We start from the raw sequence: 18207 nt of genomic DNA, 5'->3' as shown, positions 1-18207 counted from the left end.
ACATGTGCAGCGTTCTTGGATTTCCTCGGCTCGACAGTTTGTGCCACCAAGTCCAGAAGCTCCGACAGAACAAACACATTTTCAAATTGTCATTCTCGGGTATTTTTAGGAGGGATGGCGCCGACCCCAGCGCCCCCTTTCGATCCGGCGGTGGTGGAGTATGGAGCACAGATAGTACAGAGGACAGAGGCTGCGCTCTACGCCCAAGACAGGTACCTCGAGTCCTTCTCCGCCGGCCGCCATGTACCTCTAGATACTTACGCACTCCACGGACATGAGATCTAACCGCGCAACCCATCCCAGGGCCTTCCCAGACCTGCCAGCCGTGGGCTTCTTCATGCTCCCTCCCAGCTGCCAGGGGGTCATCAAATGGAGCGGCGGCCAGCACCCCCTGCAGGACCTGCCCACGACGCGCCATCTCACGCCCGAGTCGCAATGGGTCACGTCGGCGACATACTACTTTGTGTATGGCGTCCTCACGGCCACGCACGACACAGCCGCTGGGAACCTCATGGTCAAGTCGATGAACTCGACCATGTTCGCCGAGTCGTGCCCGGACCTGCGGATGTCGGACCTGCTCGCCTTCACCTGGGCACATGCGCACGGCAACGAGAACGAGTACCCGCGGAGGCCCCTCAGGCTCGTGGTGATGGAGGAGGTGCTCGCGGTCACGCGCGAGACGACCGGCGGCCGCCTGATGCTGAACACAGCCGAGGCCATGGACCTTGTCTTTGACGCGCTCCCGGGCGCCGACGGCCGCGCGCCGTGCCCCCGGACGGAGCGGCTGACGCTGCGCCACGACGCGGCCGACGGGCTCGAGAGGCGGGCGTTCTGGTTCATGTCGGCGCAGCCGCACGTGGCGCGGGTGCACATGATGCTGGCCGACTACCCGCAGCTGTTCCGCCACCACCGGATAGAAAAGGTTCACCTGATGCAGGCCGAGTACCCTCCCCGGGCCCGCGACGACGTGGCCTGGGACCCGACGTGGGGCCGCAACATCGCGCTCGAGCTGGGGCCGATGGAGGACGGCATCGAGCCGTTCGGGTGCGTGTCGGCGGCCCTGATGGTGCTGCCCCGCCGCCCCGCGCCGCCGCCCAAGCTGGACTGGGACCTGGCCGAGGGCTACGAGATGCTGTTGTGAGGACGGTGGGGGGTGGTCTTGGCCGGATCTCTCTGGGGTCGGACCGGACATTCTGTCCGCTATGCTCGCAGGACTAATGGAGGATGGCGTATGGAAAAGCACTAGCGAAGCCGTTGGGTGCCCCGAGCACTGGAACCATGGGCTTCTGTAGCGAAGGTGAAATGCGCGTCGTTGGTTTTATCGTCAACATCCAAGCTATTTTATCTCACGCGTAGAATGATAGCTAGCCGTGATGCCAGGCTGCGGGCAGGTGAATATGCTATGCGCGGATTTGCGCTGCGGCGACGACCAAGGCTATTCTACAGGTGCTTCATGTTTTTTTTTTCTCTCGGGTTAACAGTTTCCAGAAGGGTGTTGCAGGTCAGCGGCATCACACGCCCCATCCAACCCGAACGTGCTTTCACGGCAAAGCCTTAACCTGATCCAGGCATGACGACGATGTGGATTTCCATCTCTCCACCAAAATGCTGGCGCGTTGTGCTTTTCCTACACTCTGTTCGACTAGGCGGCTCCGTGGTGATGTCGAAAGAGGTAAATGTATCGCACATTGAGGCGGGGATATCGCGACGATGGGAGGAAGGGGGGAAGGGAAGGAGCGAGAGTCTTCCATTGGTGACCGGAACCGCGACCAGTCCCTCGAGGCGCTTGGCGGCGTCAATAGGGATGTGCCAGGCGTGTAGCGTAGATGGCATCGATCGCGCGAGATGGGCGGTTGGGGACGCACGACTGCTCCGTCCACTATCGGTGCGTTCCCAAAGGAGAGAAAATACACGGCATCGGTTGGGCTGAAGATGTGTTGCGAGCCATCTTCCCGGACCTCGCCAAACTTAGCTTGCCTGATCGCATGGTACTGTTTTCTTTTTGAGGAAATCTAAATCATCTGAGCCAGGATTACGACTCGTTTCCCCAGCCTTGCATGGGAGGCGCTCGGGCCCAGGATCACAAACACTAGTGCGGTAGATCCTTCTTAATTAGGCTACGTACCCATGAGGGTCCCGGCCCAAGCGCTATTGGCGCGTCTCAAGGCGAGGACCCCATGCACCCCTAGGGCACAGCCCCAACACGGTTCAACACCGTGCACACGTGTAATTAGAATGGAAGGTCATCCAGACTCCCGACACCACTTTAGCTAGCACAATTCAACTGTAACGGCTATCGGTGTTGAGTTTAAAAGCCACACCCAGATACATTTTCCACCATAAAAAGTCCTGCTAAAATAATGTACCGCTCCCCGCAGCTCCACTAGTGGGTTTGTGGCAAATGGAGATGCGGGTAATACGGCCCTGCCTGGTCGGCCGGCTACCCCACACATCTCAAAATAGGCGCGAGACCCACTGCCATTGCTATTTGGGGACCTGGACTGCCGGGCGGGTGGTGGCGAGCCAAGCAGGCGGCTGCCAAAAGGGGGAATCGACGTTTGTGGCGTCCCCATGGACCACGCCGGCAAGAGGATAGAGCACCAGCTGTATATATCTCCATCATCCGACCCTATCGATGGGCTCCATCTCGTCCTATCCCTCACGTCACTCTCGCCTTCATCCTCCTCCTCATAATCACCGCCACCACCATCACATCACACCCACCATCATGCGTTTCTCCATTAGCATCATCAGCCAAGGGCTCCTCGCCCTCCTCACCCTCCAGGCCGCCGCAGCGCCCGTCGTATCGACTGGATCAGAGCTTCAGCAACGCGACCCCAGCATCCTCGATACCGGCAAGCCGATCCTCGCGCCGAACTTCACCAAGGGCAAGCAGGCCGCCGCCCTGGTGGTCCAAGCCGAGAAGGACCGCGGCCGTGTCTTTGCCCGCGACGAGCCCCAGCAGATCTAGAAACCTGCCGCCACAGCGAGGGCAACACCCTCCGCGGCCTGATGTTCCGAGCATAAGAGGACGAGCTGCTTCGCCGGCATCTCGAGACCTACGAGGTTCACGCCTCAGCTGGGCCTCACGCCGACCAAATCCATTCTCCTTTTTTCTGCATTCATGCTGCCTCTGCAGCGGGAGTTGGGGTTTGAGCGTTGTTTTTCTGTTTCTTGCTTTTGTCTTTTTTGGCGTTTTGTTCTTCGCCCCATTTGCCTCCTTTATTTTTTCGCTGCCGTTTTCGTCCCTTATTCTTTCCGGTTTTCCTCCTGCTTTTGTTTTTGCCAACCCGCAGTTTGTTCTTTTTTTCTTTTTCCTTCCCCTTTTTGCCTTGTCCACTTTTTTTCTTTGCATTTCTTTTCGCGCCTTGGTTCATCGCATCCCCGGCATATGCTGTTTATCATTTCTGCTTTTTTTGCTTTTTTTGATTTTTTTGCTTTTTTGCTTTTCTAACTAATTTGCGTCCCGGTTTTGGTACATATATAATATATGTAATGACAGCATGGGTTGGGGATGGTGGCTTGGGCTCTAGCCGTACCTCGACCGGCATCATGCGGACATGTTCATACAGGTACAGGACGCGGACTACAAGTGGATGGAGCAGCTGCAGACATGGCTCCGGAAAAAGGAGGATAGGGCTGACTAGTTCTAAAGTACTTAGATGGTGATTTTGTCGACAGCACGCCTTCTGACGATGTTTGTTGAACTTTAGCGGGCGCTTTGTGGTTGGCTGTTGGCGGGATCTCCATATGTTATAGTAGTATCAGTCACTATATCATAAGACCTATCTGGTAGAACCTAGGTAGTCATTCGTGTTTTACACACCCTGGTGCCCTTGTTAATTTCTTAGCGTTCCTGTGAGATTCTGCTCCTCACAAATACCTGGGTTCCACATCAAGAGGTGCTTTCGGGGGTGGCTTCGCTTGCCTGTCAAGTGAAGGCCAGGCAGCCACGTGAGCCGAGCGTCGAAGCTGTGGCGCGCCATGGAAGTTGCATCCTAACCCCGCTTGGGGCTTATTGGCTGGTTCTGGTAGCGGGGTTAGGCGGGGACGATATCAAGCATTCGTTGCACAGATTTGGGCTGCGGCAATTGCTGAAACTTGCCCTTCAAAATTCCTTCCATTTTTCCAGGCTCAACACCACCAAACCTTTCCTTTTTGCCCCAGGACGCCGGTACCTGGCTCGGTGCAGCAGTTCGCACAACCGATACTGGCGAGCATGGCTCACAACCAGCGCCTGCCAATACATGAAGCACCGCCTTCCCGGCCTCGCACGGTGAGGCTCTGGCACCACCCCGACATCCACATTATCCATCCCAACCACAATGCCTTCTCACCCCCATGGCGCGAAGCAGAGGTCGCCTTCAGGCTCTGCAACACGTGCGAGCAGCTCGACCTCGAAAATCTAGGGTACCTCCCACGCCATAGTCGCACACCAACATCCAGCGCTGGCGTACGTATCGGGGGCGGGCTTGGCTGGGTCCGCTCGAGCAAGGATGCCTGCGACCTCTGCCTCACAATCTGGCGTTCCCTTTCCACTACTATGCGTGATGCAGCCGAAGAGGGTGATTTGGGCCATGCGGAAGTCTACCTCCGAGCTCACAGAGACATCTACGGCCCTGGAGGGTCAGGAGTGGTGATACCCGCCGATCCGGACCGGGCTACGCGCGAGTCGATAGAACCGGGCCCGTTGTGCCGGTTGAATGTCTTCGTTCTGCCACACGGAGCCGCCAATGACCCTAGATCAGCCGGTAGTGATGCGCCTAGATCGGACGGCTGGTTGTGGGTTTACCTACGCGAAAGAGAACCCCGGATAGCACCCTCACGTGAGCTCGGTGGGTTGGATGAGGAGGCTCAAGCAACAAATGAGAACAATAGTGTCCCACCTGAGGACCTAGCGAATGTTGTGCCTGGACGTGCTCTGGCGTCTCCGTATGCGGACGAGACGATGAGCACGATCCGCGACTGGCTGCGATTGTGTCTCCAAGATCACCACGACTGCGACAAATTCGTCTTTGGCTCTGTCAAGCATTTCAAGTCGCCACCACGGTTGATCGAGATTTCGGCTAATGGCACCGTGGCCCGTCTTGTCGAAGCGAGCGAGCTCGATGTGCCTTATCTGGCCTTGAGCTATTGCTGGGGTGTTCAAAAAGTCCTTGCAACGACTTCAAACAACTACCACTCCTTTCAGGACAGCCTTCCGACGCTACAACTTCCAAAAACGATACGAGAGGCGATCGAGATAACATATAGGATTGGATATCGCCATCTATGGGTCGACTCGATCTGCATTATGCAGGATAGCATGGAGGATTGGAGAAAGCACACGGTTTTGATGGGATACATCTATGCCAATGCCGTTCTGACCATCGCTGCTACGTCTGCCGCGGGCGGTTCTGAAGGGTGCTTTCTCCCCCGACCTCGAGCGACAAGAGAATCGCAATCTCTGTACAACCACGAAGTTCAAGTCCCGTGTGTTCTTTCGGGGCGTTATCTCGGGCCCATGCTTCTGGCCCCAGGCGATGATTCCTGGTCCCCTTGGAGCGGTAGCCTGGTGAAGGAGCTGAAAAATTCCAGCTGGAAAGATCGTGCATGGGTACTCCAAGAGCGTTTTTTCTCACGCAGGATCGTACACTTTGGCGCCAGCCAAACGCACTGGGAGTGCAGGAGATGCGTCAAAAGCCAAATGTTCCCGTCCTACAAGCTATTCCAGGACAGCATTGAGCTTGACTGGCAGACGCTGCGGGACCCCGACAGTGGTGATGTCCCCGACATAGATGCCGCCGAGCAGTGGTGGGGAAAGGTAATGGCGCGCTACACCCGAACGAAAATAACGTATCCGGCCGATCGCCTACCAGCCTTGGCTGCCATTATCCAGGAGGCCGAAGAGGTCTTCGGGATCAGATACGTAGCGGGACTCTGCGTGGAGACGCTTCCACGATCCCTTCTGTGGATGCCTCGGGCAAACCAGGAAAGTGAGCCTGAAAGACCGCATTGGGTTGGGGACTTCGAGCATATGCCGGATTTCATATACGTGCTCGCTGTCCCGTCTGCGGTAGACAGGACACAAGGAGGTATGTTCGGGAGTCTATTCGATCCTGAATGCGCAAGCAACGTACCGCGTCACTAATATCACTCTTATACTTACGCTCAACCGCAGCTTTCCACCAACGGTTGACAGCGGGATCACGAAGACCGCTAGATCCGCCCCCGGCTTCTAGCTGGAGCTGGGCGCACTGGGAAGGTCCAGTAATGCCTTTTGTGGCTCGAGGATACTTCCGAAGCCACCTGGACAATGTTTGTGTGCATAAACGGGGTGACATTCAGAGCCATCACCAGTCCGTTCTCACCTTCTTCACCAGAATTCGAAAAGTGGCCATTTGCGCACAGCAGATGTCACTTGAGGATGCCAGCGACGTCTTCATCAAGCGCTTCGACTGGATATTCTCGCCGCATAAAGACGGGCTAACTTGGCTGTACGGGATCGCTCGTCACGCAGTCGTGGGCCCCGATGAGTTCAGCGAGTTTGTCATTCTTGACGATGCAACCACGGTCCCTAAAAGTCTCTGCCTCGCCTCAGTTGGCACCTGCGTCCTGACCAGCTTTGGGTTTCTCTACCGCATCCAACTTTCCCTCGCCATTGAGCCGGCAACGGAGCCTCAAGTTATGGCCAACGATGATTTCCCGTCCCAGTCCTACTATAGGCGGAGAGGGGTAGCGCTTGCAATCTCAGAGATGCCTTTACAAACTTTTGAACGAAAGGAGAGGCCGAGGACTATCAAGCATCTTGTTACAGGAGCTAAATTTCGATTCGCATTTGGATCTCCGGGGTTCACCTCCACCGGCACTACAATTGCTCTGGTGTAAAAGCAGGATTGCACTGGTATGAGCTTGGTACTCTTGATTGGGATTCAAACATTATTATCAGTAATGAAAACACAGTTGGGGTTAATATCTGTATGTTATTCTCGAGGCAGAACCGGTTTTATCTGTGCATCCTAGAGCAAACCTAATTGCTAAACCCCCGCGGAGGAGTAGGTTAAACCGTTCTATTACGTCCTCGGTCTAGCGCTCCGCATCGGCATATGCACATGCCAGGATCCAACACGAACGACACTTTATGCAGATACGGGGCGCTTGGTTGGAAGAAGACTTTTCATAACCTGAACGGCAACAAGCGAAGCTACTAATCATGGGCTTCATGAGCAGCGCTAGATATATCTTCGGTCGAAATCACTAAAAAAGTCACAGGGCTATTAGAATTCCGTAATTCCGCCTTGGCATTACGACTCTTAGCGGACCTCACATTTCCATCATGCCAACTCGCGACTTCTGCTTTAACCCCCCTTAAATTCCTCTTCCTGCCCCGCGTTAAGCTCTGCACACGTTGTTAGCATTGTTAAAAAAAACACAAAGCAGAATGGCACCACAGTTTCGCTCCAAAACGCCATCTTTCACCTACTCTTGCCACCGGCTCTCCCGGTGGTACCGGAGGTCCTCCTTCTTAATCCAAACCGGATTTGCCTCTCTGGGCCAAGCTTGCATCTCTGGTACTTGGCCGGCGTTTGTGATTGACTCTGCCTTGGTGAACTTTTCAACAGTAACCGAGATATAGCCTGCATCTGCCGCACTCTCGGTTTTGGCGACCCTCCCCTGCACCTCGAGCGTGGCGCCAGGTGTGCTTAGGTCTTCGATAGTCCCGCTGACGAGGTCGTGGATAACGAAATGGTACCGAGACGGTCGAATCCTCCTAGAAGGGTACAGAGACATCGTTGGAGTTGAAAGAGTCAAAGTTGCACGAGGAAGATTGTTGCTGTATTAATCACACTTGCCCCACCAACACATGCGGCCGACTGCAGTGCAGCGCGGATTGATGAGTACCCAATTAACAGAGCAAAGCTGATGGGGTGCGGGAGGCATCTGGGCCCAAGGTGGACACGTGATCCTAGGGCGGAACACAAATGGCCCGTGCCGAGCCGGCACGAGGCAGAGCGATTCCTCTTGCGCCGACGTGGGAGGGATCGTGTGGCGACCTCCGTCCAGCTGCTTATAACACGGGCGCGCCAGACGGAAAGGGCAAAGCCGCACGTGTTCTGCCCAGATACGACGGCGCAGGCGGATCCGCGGGTGGAACCACAGCACGAGCGATCAGCCGACGTGCCATCAGGGCGGCTGGGCATGCAGCCCGGGAGCCAGGGAGACCGGCGTAAAGCGACGGCTCCGGCTCGGCCAATGTACCCCCGGTCCCAGGAGCAATCCCCGCGACGACTGCAAGCATCGCCCGCAAAGGTGGGCGGTTGAGGTGGTGGCTATTATTGGATAATGCCACGGCCGAACGAGGCGTACCTATAGCGTTACACAAGATGCTGCTTGGGCGCTCGATGGAGGGAAGTGAAAAAATCAACCGCTGCTCCCCAGATTACACGGAAGGCGCTAGCGTCCCACGTCGTGCTCCAGTCGCTGCAGCCGCTGCGCATCGTGGAGCTACCAGAGGGATGAAAATCCAGTCCCCCACAGAGACGCCAATGTTGACAAGGCAATCGAGAGCTACGCCAAGCAGATGCTCGTGAGGGGCAACAGGGTCGTCATGGACTGCGAAGAGGCGACTGCGTGTCCGGAAATGGGCATGATGAGCCGTGACTTCGGCTCCGTGCACTGGCAGCAGCTGAAATCCCGCCCCCCGAGGCCGTATCCTTCGGAGCCACAATGTCGGCTCCCAGTCCGAGATGGGGGCTTTGCTGTCGGCGTTGCCCATAAGCAGGCTAATTAATTCGCACGATAGAGCTTGGCGGACTCGCATTTAATATCTGCTGGGTGCTTCGTCACGGCTCCCGACTCCCCTTCCATTGCATTAGCCAGACATCATACTTGTCAAAAGGGAGGCTGTAGCCGCACACGTCTTTAAAGCCCAGCTTGTTGTAGGTCTTCCTGCCTTCCGGCGTGGCCACCAAAATGGCCCCGGCGCCGCTCTCCTCGACCTTGTCCATTACCCGACGCATGAGCATCGTCGCGAGCCCCTTGCGCTGGTGGCTCGGGTGGACCGCCATGATTTGCGTAACTGTCGAAGGATTGTGGGCAGCGTCAGCTTCAACCATGATGTCCGAGGCGGTGGGCGAAGCCCCGTCTCGTGGCGACATACCCCACATGTCCCTCCACGACTCCCCGAGCTCCCGGCGCATGACCTCGGCGTGCTTCGCGCGGCGCACGTCGAGGATGGACGGGTCCATGCACGGAGGCCACTCGGCCGCGGCCGCGGCCTTTTCCGCGGCCTTTTCCGCGTCCGTCTTGCCCGCGTTTGGGTCGACCTCGCTCAGCGGCTGCTGCCAGCTGACAAAGGCAACGATCTCCTCCTCTCCCCGATCTCTGGCGTCGTCCTCGCGCGCCGCCGCCGTTGCGACCCAGAAGTGCTTGCCCGGCGTCGCCATCTCCCGCCGCTGCCAGGCGGTCCACCAGGGGCCCGCGGCGGCGGCGAGCTCCTCGGCGCTGGCCGCGTCGCGCCAGAGACGCGTCCAGTAGGCTTCGGTGTCGGACTCGAAGGCGGCCTCGGCGATGGGCCACAGGGCGGGGAGGTCCTCGGGGACCCCGCGCCGGACGGTGTACTTGAGCGGCATCGCTCCGACGTCTGCTGGGCTGATGGCTGAAGAGCAAATAGCCCGCAGGCAGGATTCTAATCGGATGCCTTCTCGATACCTTACTCCGACAGGTGAATTCAAGCACGCTGGGCCTCTTTATACATACCAGTTCGCTTAAGGTGGGGTCGTTATGTGCGGAGGCGTGGTGAGTCAGGCCGAACCGGCTTACCGTCAGCCCGTTCGGGGGTGTTCCCCAGGCCTGTTATCAGCTTGCCCGACAACCCCCCATTCGATGGGGGGGTGCCGGATCGGCGGCCTATATTCGGCAGACAAAAGTCGCACAGAGTGACACAGCCCATACGTATCACACTTGAAAGGAAATCACAAATTCCAGACACGGAACAGCTAGAAATCACCAGCTACCTAGTATGCACGAGGGCCTAACTGTTAGGTCCTAACGCGCCGTACGGGGGCTATGAGATGAGGAACCCACCATACACGAAACCAGGCACGATAGCAGGCAAGTAGTCGCGGAGGTCGTGGGATATTGCTTACCCTTGAAGTTTCTTTCCATTTATTCTCGAATCTACTCGACAGTTAAAGCTGTTTCCCCATTGCGGACTTTTACCTCCTATGCGGCAATCCATCATGCTTTCAGCCATCGACGTCGGTAGGAAATTGCTGGCACCTTCACGAAGCTTCCGGCTTTGCGATCCCAGCTTCCCACAAGGCTGTAAAAGGCCATGTACATGGCGCCTGGCTTCCTCTGACAAGGCATTCGGCAGGATTCTGTCAGCAATGCTCGCGTGGCACTACCGAGGTTTTACAGCGGCGCGAGGATAAACACCGAAGCGGAGCTGCCCTTAGGTGCTCTTGCGGCGGGTAATGAGCATAGGCATATCGGTCTGGAAAACAAACCACGCAGCACGGTACTTCCACTCATGCTGAGCATCCTTGAGCTTAATCTAACAGCGGGGGTGTAGGTAAAATGCGTACCGTGTTAGCCACCAATCACCAGCCAGCAAGATTCCATCGCAAAAACGTGATAGTTGGGGTGGCAAACTCACGTCGTAAACGCTGTACATGGTCGCCAAGAACTTATAGATCTCCATCCAGGCCAGGTGCCTCCCGGTGCACATGCGCTTGCCGTGGCCGAAGATGAAGTCGAGCGTGCTGACCATCTTGCGGCTGCGCGCGTCGAAGCCGTCGTCGGACTCGCCGGCGCGGCGCAGCCACCGCTCCGGGTGGAACCCCATGACGTCCTCGGGGCCGAATATGGGCTCGTTCTTCATTATGACGGACGGGTCCATGGCCGCGCGCGCGCCGGCGGGGACGAAGCGACCGTCGGGCAGGGTGAGCCCCTCGCGGGGCACGATGCGCTCGATGGTCTGCGACACGCCCGGGTTGACGCGCATCGTCTCGCGCACGACGGCGGTCAGGTACGTCAGGCCCGACACGTCCCTGAACCGGGCCGGCAGGGACGGGAGGGCGGCGGCGTCCAGCTCGGCCTGCAGGAGCGCGTAGCAGGCCGGGTTCTTGGCCAGGTGGTAGACGGCGGCGCGGAGCAGGGAGGCGGTCGAGTCGCCGCCGGCGAGCATGTTGAAGAGCGAGTACTGGAAGACGTGGTTGTCGTCGACGATGTCCGGGTGGGTCTCCTTGAGCCGGAGGAACTTGTCCACGTAGGTCTCGGCGCGGCCGCTGCCGCTGCCGCCGTCGGGGCTGGCCTTGGCGGCGGCCTTCTTCTGCATGTACTCAACGAGCTTCATGTAGGTCACGCCGATGCCGGTGGAGACCTGCGGCGGGCCGATGCGCACGATGGGGTTCTTGTCCAGCCAGTCGTCGAGCCAGGGGATTTGGGAGATCTGCCGCCACGCGGCAGGTGATGCTGGTTAGTATGATCCCCGCAGAAGCGAGGGCTTGGGGCTCGAGATCTCACCGCGGAGTAGTAGTACTGCCCCACGGTAGAGGCGTGGATGAAGTTGGCAATGTCGCCCTGCTTGTCCATGAAGCCCATGTGCTCACCGTAGGTGATGTTGACCATGGTGTCCCAGGCCCACCAGGCCATCCAGTCATCCCACATGCAGACGACGCCCTTGTCGGTGTACTGCGCGTCGAACTTCTTCATCAGGTACTCAAGCGACTCGTCCACCAGAGGCTCGACCTCCTGGACCCTCGAGAGGCTGTACAGGGGCTTCACGGGCTTGTTGGCGGCGGTGTGGTAGGCCTCGTCCGTCGTGTTGAACATGTTTGGGATCCTCTTTCCGTCCACAAGGGCTTCATTGGGCCTGTACATCTCCGACTGTTTTTTTTTATGTCTTGTCAGCCCACACCCTCCTCAACCACCCACGCTATCACGAGTTACTTGCTGGCTCCCTCTCAAACCTTTTGCCAGATGTCCTTCGTCGTGAACACAACCCTGATCATTTCGGGATCATTCAGCATGACGGTGTTTGGGCCGATTCGCACGGCCGAGCCGTACGTCCTGTGCCATGCATGATGCTCGAGGTCGATTCGGCCCATCCAGGTCCGGAAGGCACGGTAGGCATTGGTGAACTTTGCCGCCACCGGGCCGGGGAAGCGGTGAAGCCGGGAGAGGCACAGCGTGTGGAAGACGCCGATGATGGCTATTCCAGCCAGCAATACAGCCCCAAGCTGGAGGCTGGGGATGAGAGACACCACACCCATGGTAGCGGCCAGCACTTGCTTTTCCCACGTGGCGATGGCAGAGGAGATGCGCTGCCTTGTCTAGGCCATGTCTCGCACGGGCTGGCCGATCTCTACAGGTGAAGGGGAGAAGAAGAGAGGCAAGGGGGAGGGGAAAAAAGAAAGGGGGCAGGAAGGGACCAGGGCATACCCTGGCCTCCGCACCGCGGCGAAGAGGCCTGCTAACGGAAGCCTGGGGGGACAACCCGTGCCACGTTCGGGGGGTCATGATAGCGGATCATCACCCCCGCACACTGCTTGCATGGATTCACGCACGATAGCGGAGCCCATCACACTATGCACAGGTCCCAGGGATCACAAACCCTAAAACTGGAGATTACAGGGGTGGCAAAAGGGGGGTCACGTGCTGGCATGAAGTCACTGCCATTATTGAAGTTGGTGAAAGAAGGAGAGAAATCGAGAAAAGCTTTCAAAGGACGAGAAATTCTTGAAGTCTCATGACATCCCCTCCAAGTTACTACGGCCCCTGCGATTTCCAGTTTTAACCCCCCTGTTACCCCCCTGTTACTGGGTGGGTTTTTACTTTTTATTTCCCCCGCAGCGGTACTCGCCCTGCGGGTCGCTGTGGGAAGCGACGGTGAGGGCTCGAAATGGATGCCGCCTGATCGCACGGGAGTGACCTGCGGCCTCGCGGTGCCGGTGTCGGTAGGCTCGGTAATAGCCTTAACTGGTTGGTTGAGAGGCTCCATGTTTGCGTTTGGTTCGAGGCTACTCGGAACTGGCGCGCTTTAATTCACTGCAAAAATCACGTAGGGCGAGTTCCAACACGCTCCTGCAAATCCGTACCTCCGAGTCACAACAGCAAACAGGGGTGCCTTTGCCGGTCACCTCCTATCCGGGCGACCTGGTTTTTTCTTCTGCAATTTAACAACGTAATCCTTTGTTGAAGGGTCTGCAGACAAAGACCCTGTGGCGCTCGAGGGGCTGATATTGGAGGCGTTGCTAGCGCCAACATCCATGCTAGACTGGACGGACAGGTCCAGCCAATATTCCCATCCTTATCCTGGTGACGTTTGCTCCTTCTAGCTTCCTCTTCTCCGACCCACCGGCAAGTTTTCAGCTTCGACGTCTGCGAGCCACCGTTTGAGCGACCGGCTGGGATGGTGTTTCTCGGCACTCCTTCACTTCATGCTGTGTACCCTCGCAATTTTCCAACATGATATCGTACCTAGCAGTTTATGTGGTGCCAGTGCAGGGACCGCGGTCGCCTGGCTGGCTCGCTGTGGACTGTCGAATAAATCGGCAGACACACCCTTGACCAGCCGGGGGGCGGTGTCCGCGCCCCCCGGAGTACTGCCGTGACCGCAGTGGAGTTACAAAAAATTACCGATTTCCTTGTTTATCTTCAACTTCGACCTAGGTGTTTGACAGCCACCCGTATAGACTCTGTCGAAACTTGTCGGTGATCCCTCGAGATGGCTGCAGCCGACGCATTGCCCGCTCACACCGCCGAGTTCCTGGCGGAAGACAAAGGTCCCAGCGTCATCGGCGCGCTGTGGACCTTCGCCACCCTCGCGACCGTCTTCGTGGCGCTCCGCTGTTATGTGCGGATCTCGGTGAAAAAAGTATTTGGAGTTGACGATGGGTGTGTGGTGCTCGGCTTGGTAAGTTGGGTTCGATAATAGTCTGGTTCTCGCAGATTCTGGTTCCTCTTCAGGATCGCCTCGGGCCTGGGTTCTAACTCTCTCGCTCGCTTGACAGGTGCTCCTGATATGTATGGTTTCGGTGGACACAGTCGCAGTGACTTTAGGTCTGGGCCGCCACCTGGCCTACCTGATCAAGAACGCGCCGACCCAGCATCTCGTCGACCTCACCTTCTACCTCTGGATGGGCAATGCCTTTGCCGTCATGGCTAACGCTTTCGCCAAGATGTCCTTCGCCTTCACGCTGATGAGGGTTCTCCCTCAGCAGTACATCCAGATCTGCCTGTGGTTCATCACCGTGTCCCTCTTCCTGATCCACGCGGTCCTCGACGTCATGATCTATGTCCAGTGCAAGGATATCAGGACGCTGTGGAACCCGTTCGGCGTCCCGGGGGAGTGCTGGCCGACCTGGGTGTTGACCAACTACGCCTTGTTCGTTGGTTGTGAGTAGACCCTGCTTCCGTTCTGAGCTGGAGCGCAAGAACGCATAGTGCTGACATGTCTTGCATCCCCGGCAGCTTGGTCCGCACTCTGCGACTTTGCCCTCGCCGCTCTGCCGTGGTTTATAATCCCCCAGCTCAAGATGCCACTGCGCGACAAGCTCGGCATCGCCTTCGCCATGAGCCTTGGAGTTTTGTACGTCCCGCCCTGCCGCTCCCCACATGACGTGTGAGACAGAGACGTACGCTGACACCAGGTCCCGACAGCGCCGGAATTTCCGCCATCGTCAAGACGATCCAGCTCCCGAACCTGAGCTCCTCCGACCAAACCTACGGCCAGCCGGACCTCACCATCTGGGGCGGCATCGAGGTGTCCACCACCATCATTGCCTCGTGCATCCCGACACTCCGACCCATCGGCCGGAGGCTCTTCCCCGGGTCGAGCGCTGACGGCCACGCATCCAAGCAGAGCGGGAGTGGTGGCGGCAGCGGCTTCAAGCTCGGCCGGCTGGGCGGCTCCGGCAACGGGAACCTCTCGGGCAGCAGCGCGCCGGGCGACCGGTTCAACCCCAAGGGCCGCGGCACGAACCAGACGCTCGTCACCATCGGGTCGAAGCCGTCGCGCAACCCCAAGAGCCCGGCCGCCGGCACGACGACCATGGACGACGACAGCGACAAGAGCATCCTCGACCGGCCCGGCGCGGGGGAGGTCGGCGCCGCGCGCAGCGGCACGTCGCTCTGCGGGTCCGAAGGCGGCATCGACAATGGGGGGAGGCAGTCGCCGCGTCAGGGCGGGATTAGGGCTACACATGAGGTGCGGGTGCAATACGATTGACCGGAGATCTAAGGAGGCGGAAGCGGTCGACGATGTCTTTGGCAGGTTTGCGACATGATTAAAACAGGATAATGTAAGGTTCGCGAGAGAGAAAGAAAGGCTGGTTTTCGGAAGGATGGAAAATGCTGTTTCAAAATCGTTGGTCTCGAAGTACCGGGTGCATGCCTTACTTACGGGAGTCCCCGCCTAAAAGACCGCCTACCTCCCGTTCAATCGGACGGTGCTAAAGCATAGCCTATTTTTCCCAACAACATAAAACCCATTTTTATCTTGCTAATCGAGCATTTGTAGCATGGCACCCACCGTTCAGGATCTTATCCGCAAAACCGTTAATGCCACGGCGCACACCCGAGATGTCATGGACAAGGCTTTGTTGTTGCACGGAGATGAAGCTATCTGGACAGAGCGCCCCTGGCGCTCTGCTGTGGTTGGTTTTGTAGGCGTGAGGTTAGCGTGCTGGGAGTGCGGCCTCAGGTTCTTCCATAGGTGTCCCGACGCGTACCGTGACACGACTTCCAGCGCGTTTTAAGCGATCCCAGTCCGCCCCCCGAAAGCCAACCAGCCATACAAGCTCTGACCCCAAAAGGTACAGCGTATGAAAACGCCGATAATGGCTATTCCAGCCAGCAATACGGCCCCAAGTTAAAAACTGGGATAAAAAATGCTACATTTATAATAACGGCTAGCATTTGCTTTTCCTACGTCGTGATGGCAAAGGAAATGCGCTGTTTTGTTTTGGCCCTATTTTGCACGGGCTTGCCGATTTTTACAGGTGAAGGGGAGGGGGGAGTGGAGAAAAGAAAGGGACGATGCGGGCAAGAAGGGACTTAGGGCCTACCCTGGCCTCTGCCCCGCTGCGAAGAGGCCTGCTCGGGAAAGCCTGGGGGGACACCCGTGCCGCTAGCGGACACCCAGCTTGCATGGATTCTGTTGAGTGTGGTGCACGGACCCGCGGTCACGTGGCGAGCGGGGACCTTTATCCCATCGCTCGCACGGCACACGGATAGCTTCATTTGGAGGCTCACGATACGCGCAGATAGATCGCCCACGCCTTGATTCATATACGAGGCCTAGGCGATAGATACTCTTGGCACCCTTCGGGGTCTCCTTATATTTACGTCTTTCCCCCTCTTGCGGTCTCCTTGATGCGATAGATTCACGTACGAGAGCGGAGCGTCAGGTGGGTTTCTAGTTTCCACACTGGCCGAACTTGGTTAGCTTGGTCGAGCGCTCAAGTGGTAATGTCCTGTTAGTAGTTGGTGCTCCTTGCTCGATGTGGTTTTCTTTTCGCGTTCTTTTTTTGATTTTTTGATTTTCTTGGCAGTTTAATCATGTAATATCAAACGCTTACAACGCCTAAACAAAGCTTAAACCAAGCCTAAATCACACCTATACCACGCCAATGCTGATGCTACCAATCCCAACCAACAACGCCGATCCCAAATAAAACCTATACCGAAAATTCAACCATGTTTTGCCAGAATGCAGCACCCACGACATCCAACTCTATTGTCAATCTCTTGAGATTGCTCGTGCTCTAAGCAGCAAGCGCCGGGCACTTGCCAGTCGTGCGCAGATCCTTGACCAGCGTCGTGATGTCCTCCTCTACCCCGGTGTCGGCGTTGATGCGGACCAGCTTGGTAACGGCGGTCCCCTTGCAGATGATGGGGAACTCGTGCTGGGCCCAGTGCGACTGCGCGCGCGAGCCCCAGGTGACACCGGAGCCGCCGTTGGCCGGGAGCATGACGTAGACAGTGCCGGTGGCGATGGATGCGAAGGCCTGGGAGCAGTCGTTCCAGTACTTGTCGTCAGCCGTAATCTCGTCGACGGCGCCGGCGGTGCCGGCCTTCTTGGCCGCCTTCATCTCGGCCATGTACGTGTCGTAGTAGTTCTTGGGCGTCGTGATGTCGCCCAGAGTCTTGTAGCCGACCAGCTGGGGGTACTTGGTGGCGTCCTTGAGGGCCGCGTTGGCCTGCTTCTTGACGCTCGACCAGAAGAGCAGCTTGGAGCCCGCGGCGGCGTCCAGGTGCGCCTTGCACTCGGCCACGCTCATGACGGGGACCTTGACGGCCGGCGCGGCGGCGGCGTCGCACTCGGTGGCCTCGCCGTTGTTGCTGCCGCCGTGCTGCGACTTGCCGCGCCTGCACTTGGGCTTGGAGGTTTTTGAGTCCCCCTTCGGCGGAGCTCCATTCTTGGGTGCTGCCGGGGTGTTTCCGGTCTTGGGCGCTGCTGGGGTGTTTCCGGTCTTGGGTGCTGCTGGGGTGTTTCCGGTCTTGGGTGCTGCCGGGGTGTTTCCGGTCTTGGGGGCCGTGGTCGACTTTCCAAACAAACCACGGCGGTCAAATTCGGCCGCCGGGAAGCCTTGGGCGGAAACACCAGCGGACTGACCCAAAGGCCTAGCAGCAGCAAGCGAGATGCTGGTGCTAAGGAGGACAAAGTGGAACTTCATTTTGGAAATAGGGAAACGGAGTGGAAATGGTAAGGAAAATGGAGGCAGGTTTTGCAAGTGATGAGAATGTGTAGTTGCTGTGTTGGAAGCTTGGATAGTGAGGATGGTGAGGATGATGAGAAAAGGGTTATTGATAATGGGAACGATGAGGTCTCGCCTCGACTTTATACTATCCTATCCTAACTAACCATGAGATCTTCCATCTTATCGTGCTCCTAGCACTTACTGTGATGCTTTCTTTGCGCAGCATATCCTCTCCCCACGATTCAAAGCCAAATCCACACAAATTGCCTTTCTTTACGAGTTTAACCATGGCAGGGCCAAACCCCACTGACAAAAAGACGAGATTTGAGTAAGCTAAGCACAGCCTCGTCTCGCCAATTACTTTTTCAGCTGAAGCTGCCGTGTAACGCAGCTTATTGAACTTTGAGGACTGGAGCCGCCAGACAAATAGATACCGTAGCAAGTGAGAAACCGGTTTATCCGGGTGGGGTCTGGTGCAGAGGTGGGGTTGCAAACTATTCCTTTTCCGGTTATTTGGCCG

At 57.4% G+C, this 18207-nt stretch overlaps 9 protein-coding genes across 9 annotated transcripts; 5 read left to right on the top strand and 4 right to left on the bottom strand.

Moving 5' to 3' along the window:
* Positions 1-274: 274 nt before the first annotated feature.
* On the top strand, positions 275-1141 carry GGTG_10637 (hypothetical protein; the record flags this gene model as incomplete). Its single annotated transcript, XM_009228511.1, has 1 exon — positions 275-1141. One exon carries the CDS (start codon positions 275-277, stop codon positions 1139-1141), a length of 867 nt encoding a protein of 288 aa, XP_009226775.1.
* Positions 1142-2728: 1587 nt separating this feature from the next.
* GGTG_10636 (hypothetical protein) lies at positions 2729-3012 on the top strand (the record flags this gene model as incomplete). Its single annotated transcript, XM_009228510.1, has 1 exon — positions 2729-3012. One exon carries the CDS (start codon positions 2729-2731, stop codon positions 2969-2971), a length of 243 nt encoding a protein of 80 aa, XP_009226774.1. The 3' UTR covers positions 2972-3012.
* A 1090-nt stretch (positions 3013-4102) lies between these two features.
* GGTG_10635 (hypothetical protein) lies at positions 4103-7112 on the top strand. Its single transcript, XM_009228509.1, has 2 exons — positions 4103-6074; positions 6161-7112. Exons 1-2 carry the CDS (start codon positions 4220-4222, stop codon positions 6865-6867), a joined length of 2562 nt encoding a protein of 853 aa, XP_009226773.1. The 5' UTR covers positions 4103-4219; the 3' UTR covers positions 6868-7112.
* Positions 7113-7458: 346 nt separating this feature from the next.
* Positions 7459-7770, bottom strand: GGTG_10634 (hypothetical protein; the record flags this gene model as incomplete). Its single annotated transcript, XM_009228508.1, has 1 exon — positions 7459-7770. The coding sequence occupies one exon, from the start codon at positions 7768-7770 to the stop codon at positions 7459-7461; it is 312 nt and encodes a 103-aa protein (XP_009226772.1).
* Positions 7771-7902: 132 nt separating this feature from the next.
* GGTG_10633 (hypothetical protein) lies at positions 7903-8770 on the top strand (the record flags this gene model as incomplete). Its single annotated transcript, XM_009228507.1, has 2 exons — positions 7903-8289; positions 8438-8770. The coding sequence occupies 2 exons, from the start codon at positions 7903-7905 to the stop codon at positions 8768-8770; spliced, it is 720 nt and encodes a 239-aa protein (XP_009226771.1).
* A 52-nt stretch (positions 8771-8822) lies between these two features.
* On the bottom strand, positions 8823-9611 carry GGTG_10632 (hypothetical protein; the record flags this gene model as incomplete). The annotated part of the gene is made up of 2 exons (XM_009228506.1): positions 8823-9058; positions 9140-9611. 2 exons carry the CDS (start codon positions 9609-9611, stop codon positions 8823-8825), a joined length of 708 nt encoding a protein of 235 aa, XP_009226770.1.
* A 455-nt stretch (positions 9612-10066) lies between these two features.
* On the bottom strand, positions 10067-12372 carry GGTG_10631 (hypothetical protein). Its single transcript, XM_009228505.1, has 4 exons — positions 11955-12372; positions 11509-11871; positions 10640-11434; positions 10067-10537 (listed from the first exon to the last, which is right to left on the bottom strand). Exons 1-4 carry the CDS (start codon positions 12255-12257, stop codon positions 10436-10438), a joined length of 1563 nt encoding a protein of 520 aa, XP_009226769.1. The 5' UTR covers positions 12258-12372; the 3' UTR covers positions 10067-10435.
* Positions 12373-12882: 510 nt separating this feature from the next.
* On the top strand, positions 12883-15525 carry GGTG_10630 (hypothetical protein). The gene is made up of 4 exons (XM_009228504.1): positions 12883-13900; positions 13998-14382; positions 14458-14575; positions 14647-15525. The coding sequence occupies exons 1-4, from the start codon at positions 13712-13714 to the stop codon at positions 15212-15214; spliced, it is 1260 nt and encodes a 419-aa protein (XP_009226768.1). The 5' UTR covers positions 12883-13711; the 3' UTR covers positions 15215-15525.
* Positions 15526-16475: 950 nt separating this feature from the next.
* Positions 16476-17890, bottom strand: GGTG_10629 (hypothetical protein). The gene has a single exon (XM_009228503.1). It carries the CDS (start codon positions 17661-17663, stop codon positions 16752-16754), a length of 912 nt encoding a protein of 303 aa, XP_009226767.1. The 5' UTR covers positions 17664-17890; the 3' UTR covers positions 16476-16751.
* Between the last annotated feature and the right edge of the window lie 317 nt (positions 17891-18207).

Source organism: Gaeumannomyces tritici (assembly GCF_000145635.1).
Source record: "Gaeumannomyces tritici R3-111a-1 unplaced genomic scaffold supercont2.6, whole genome shotgun sequence".
Classification (NCBI taxonomy): Eukaryota; Fungi; Ascomycota; class Sordariomycetes; order Magnaporthales; family Magnaporthaceae; genus Gaeumannomyces; species Gaeumannomyces tritici.
Note: the sequence above shows the minus strand (reverse complement) of the source record. Positions and strands in the feature narration are given on the sequence as shown.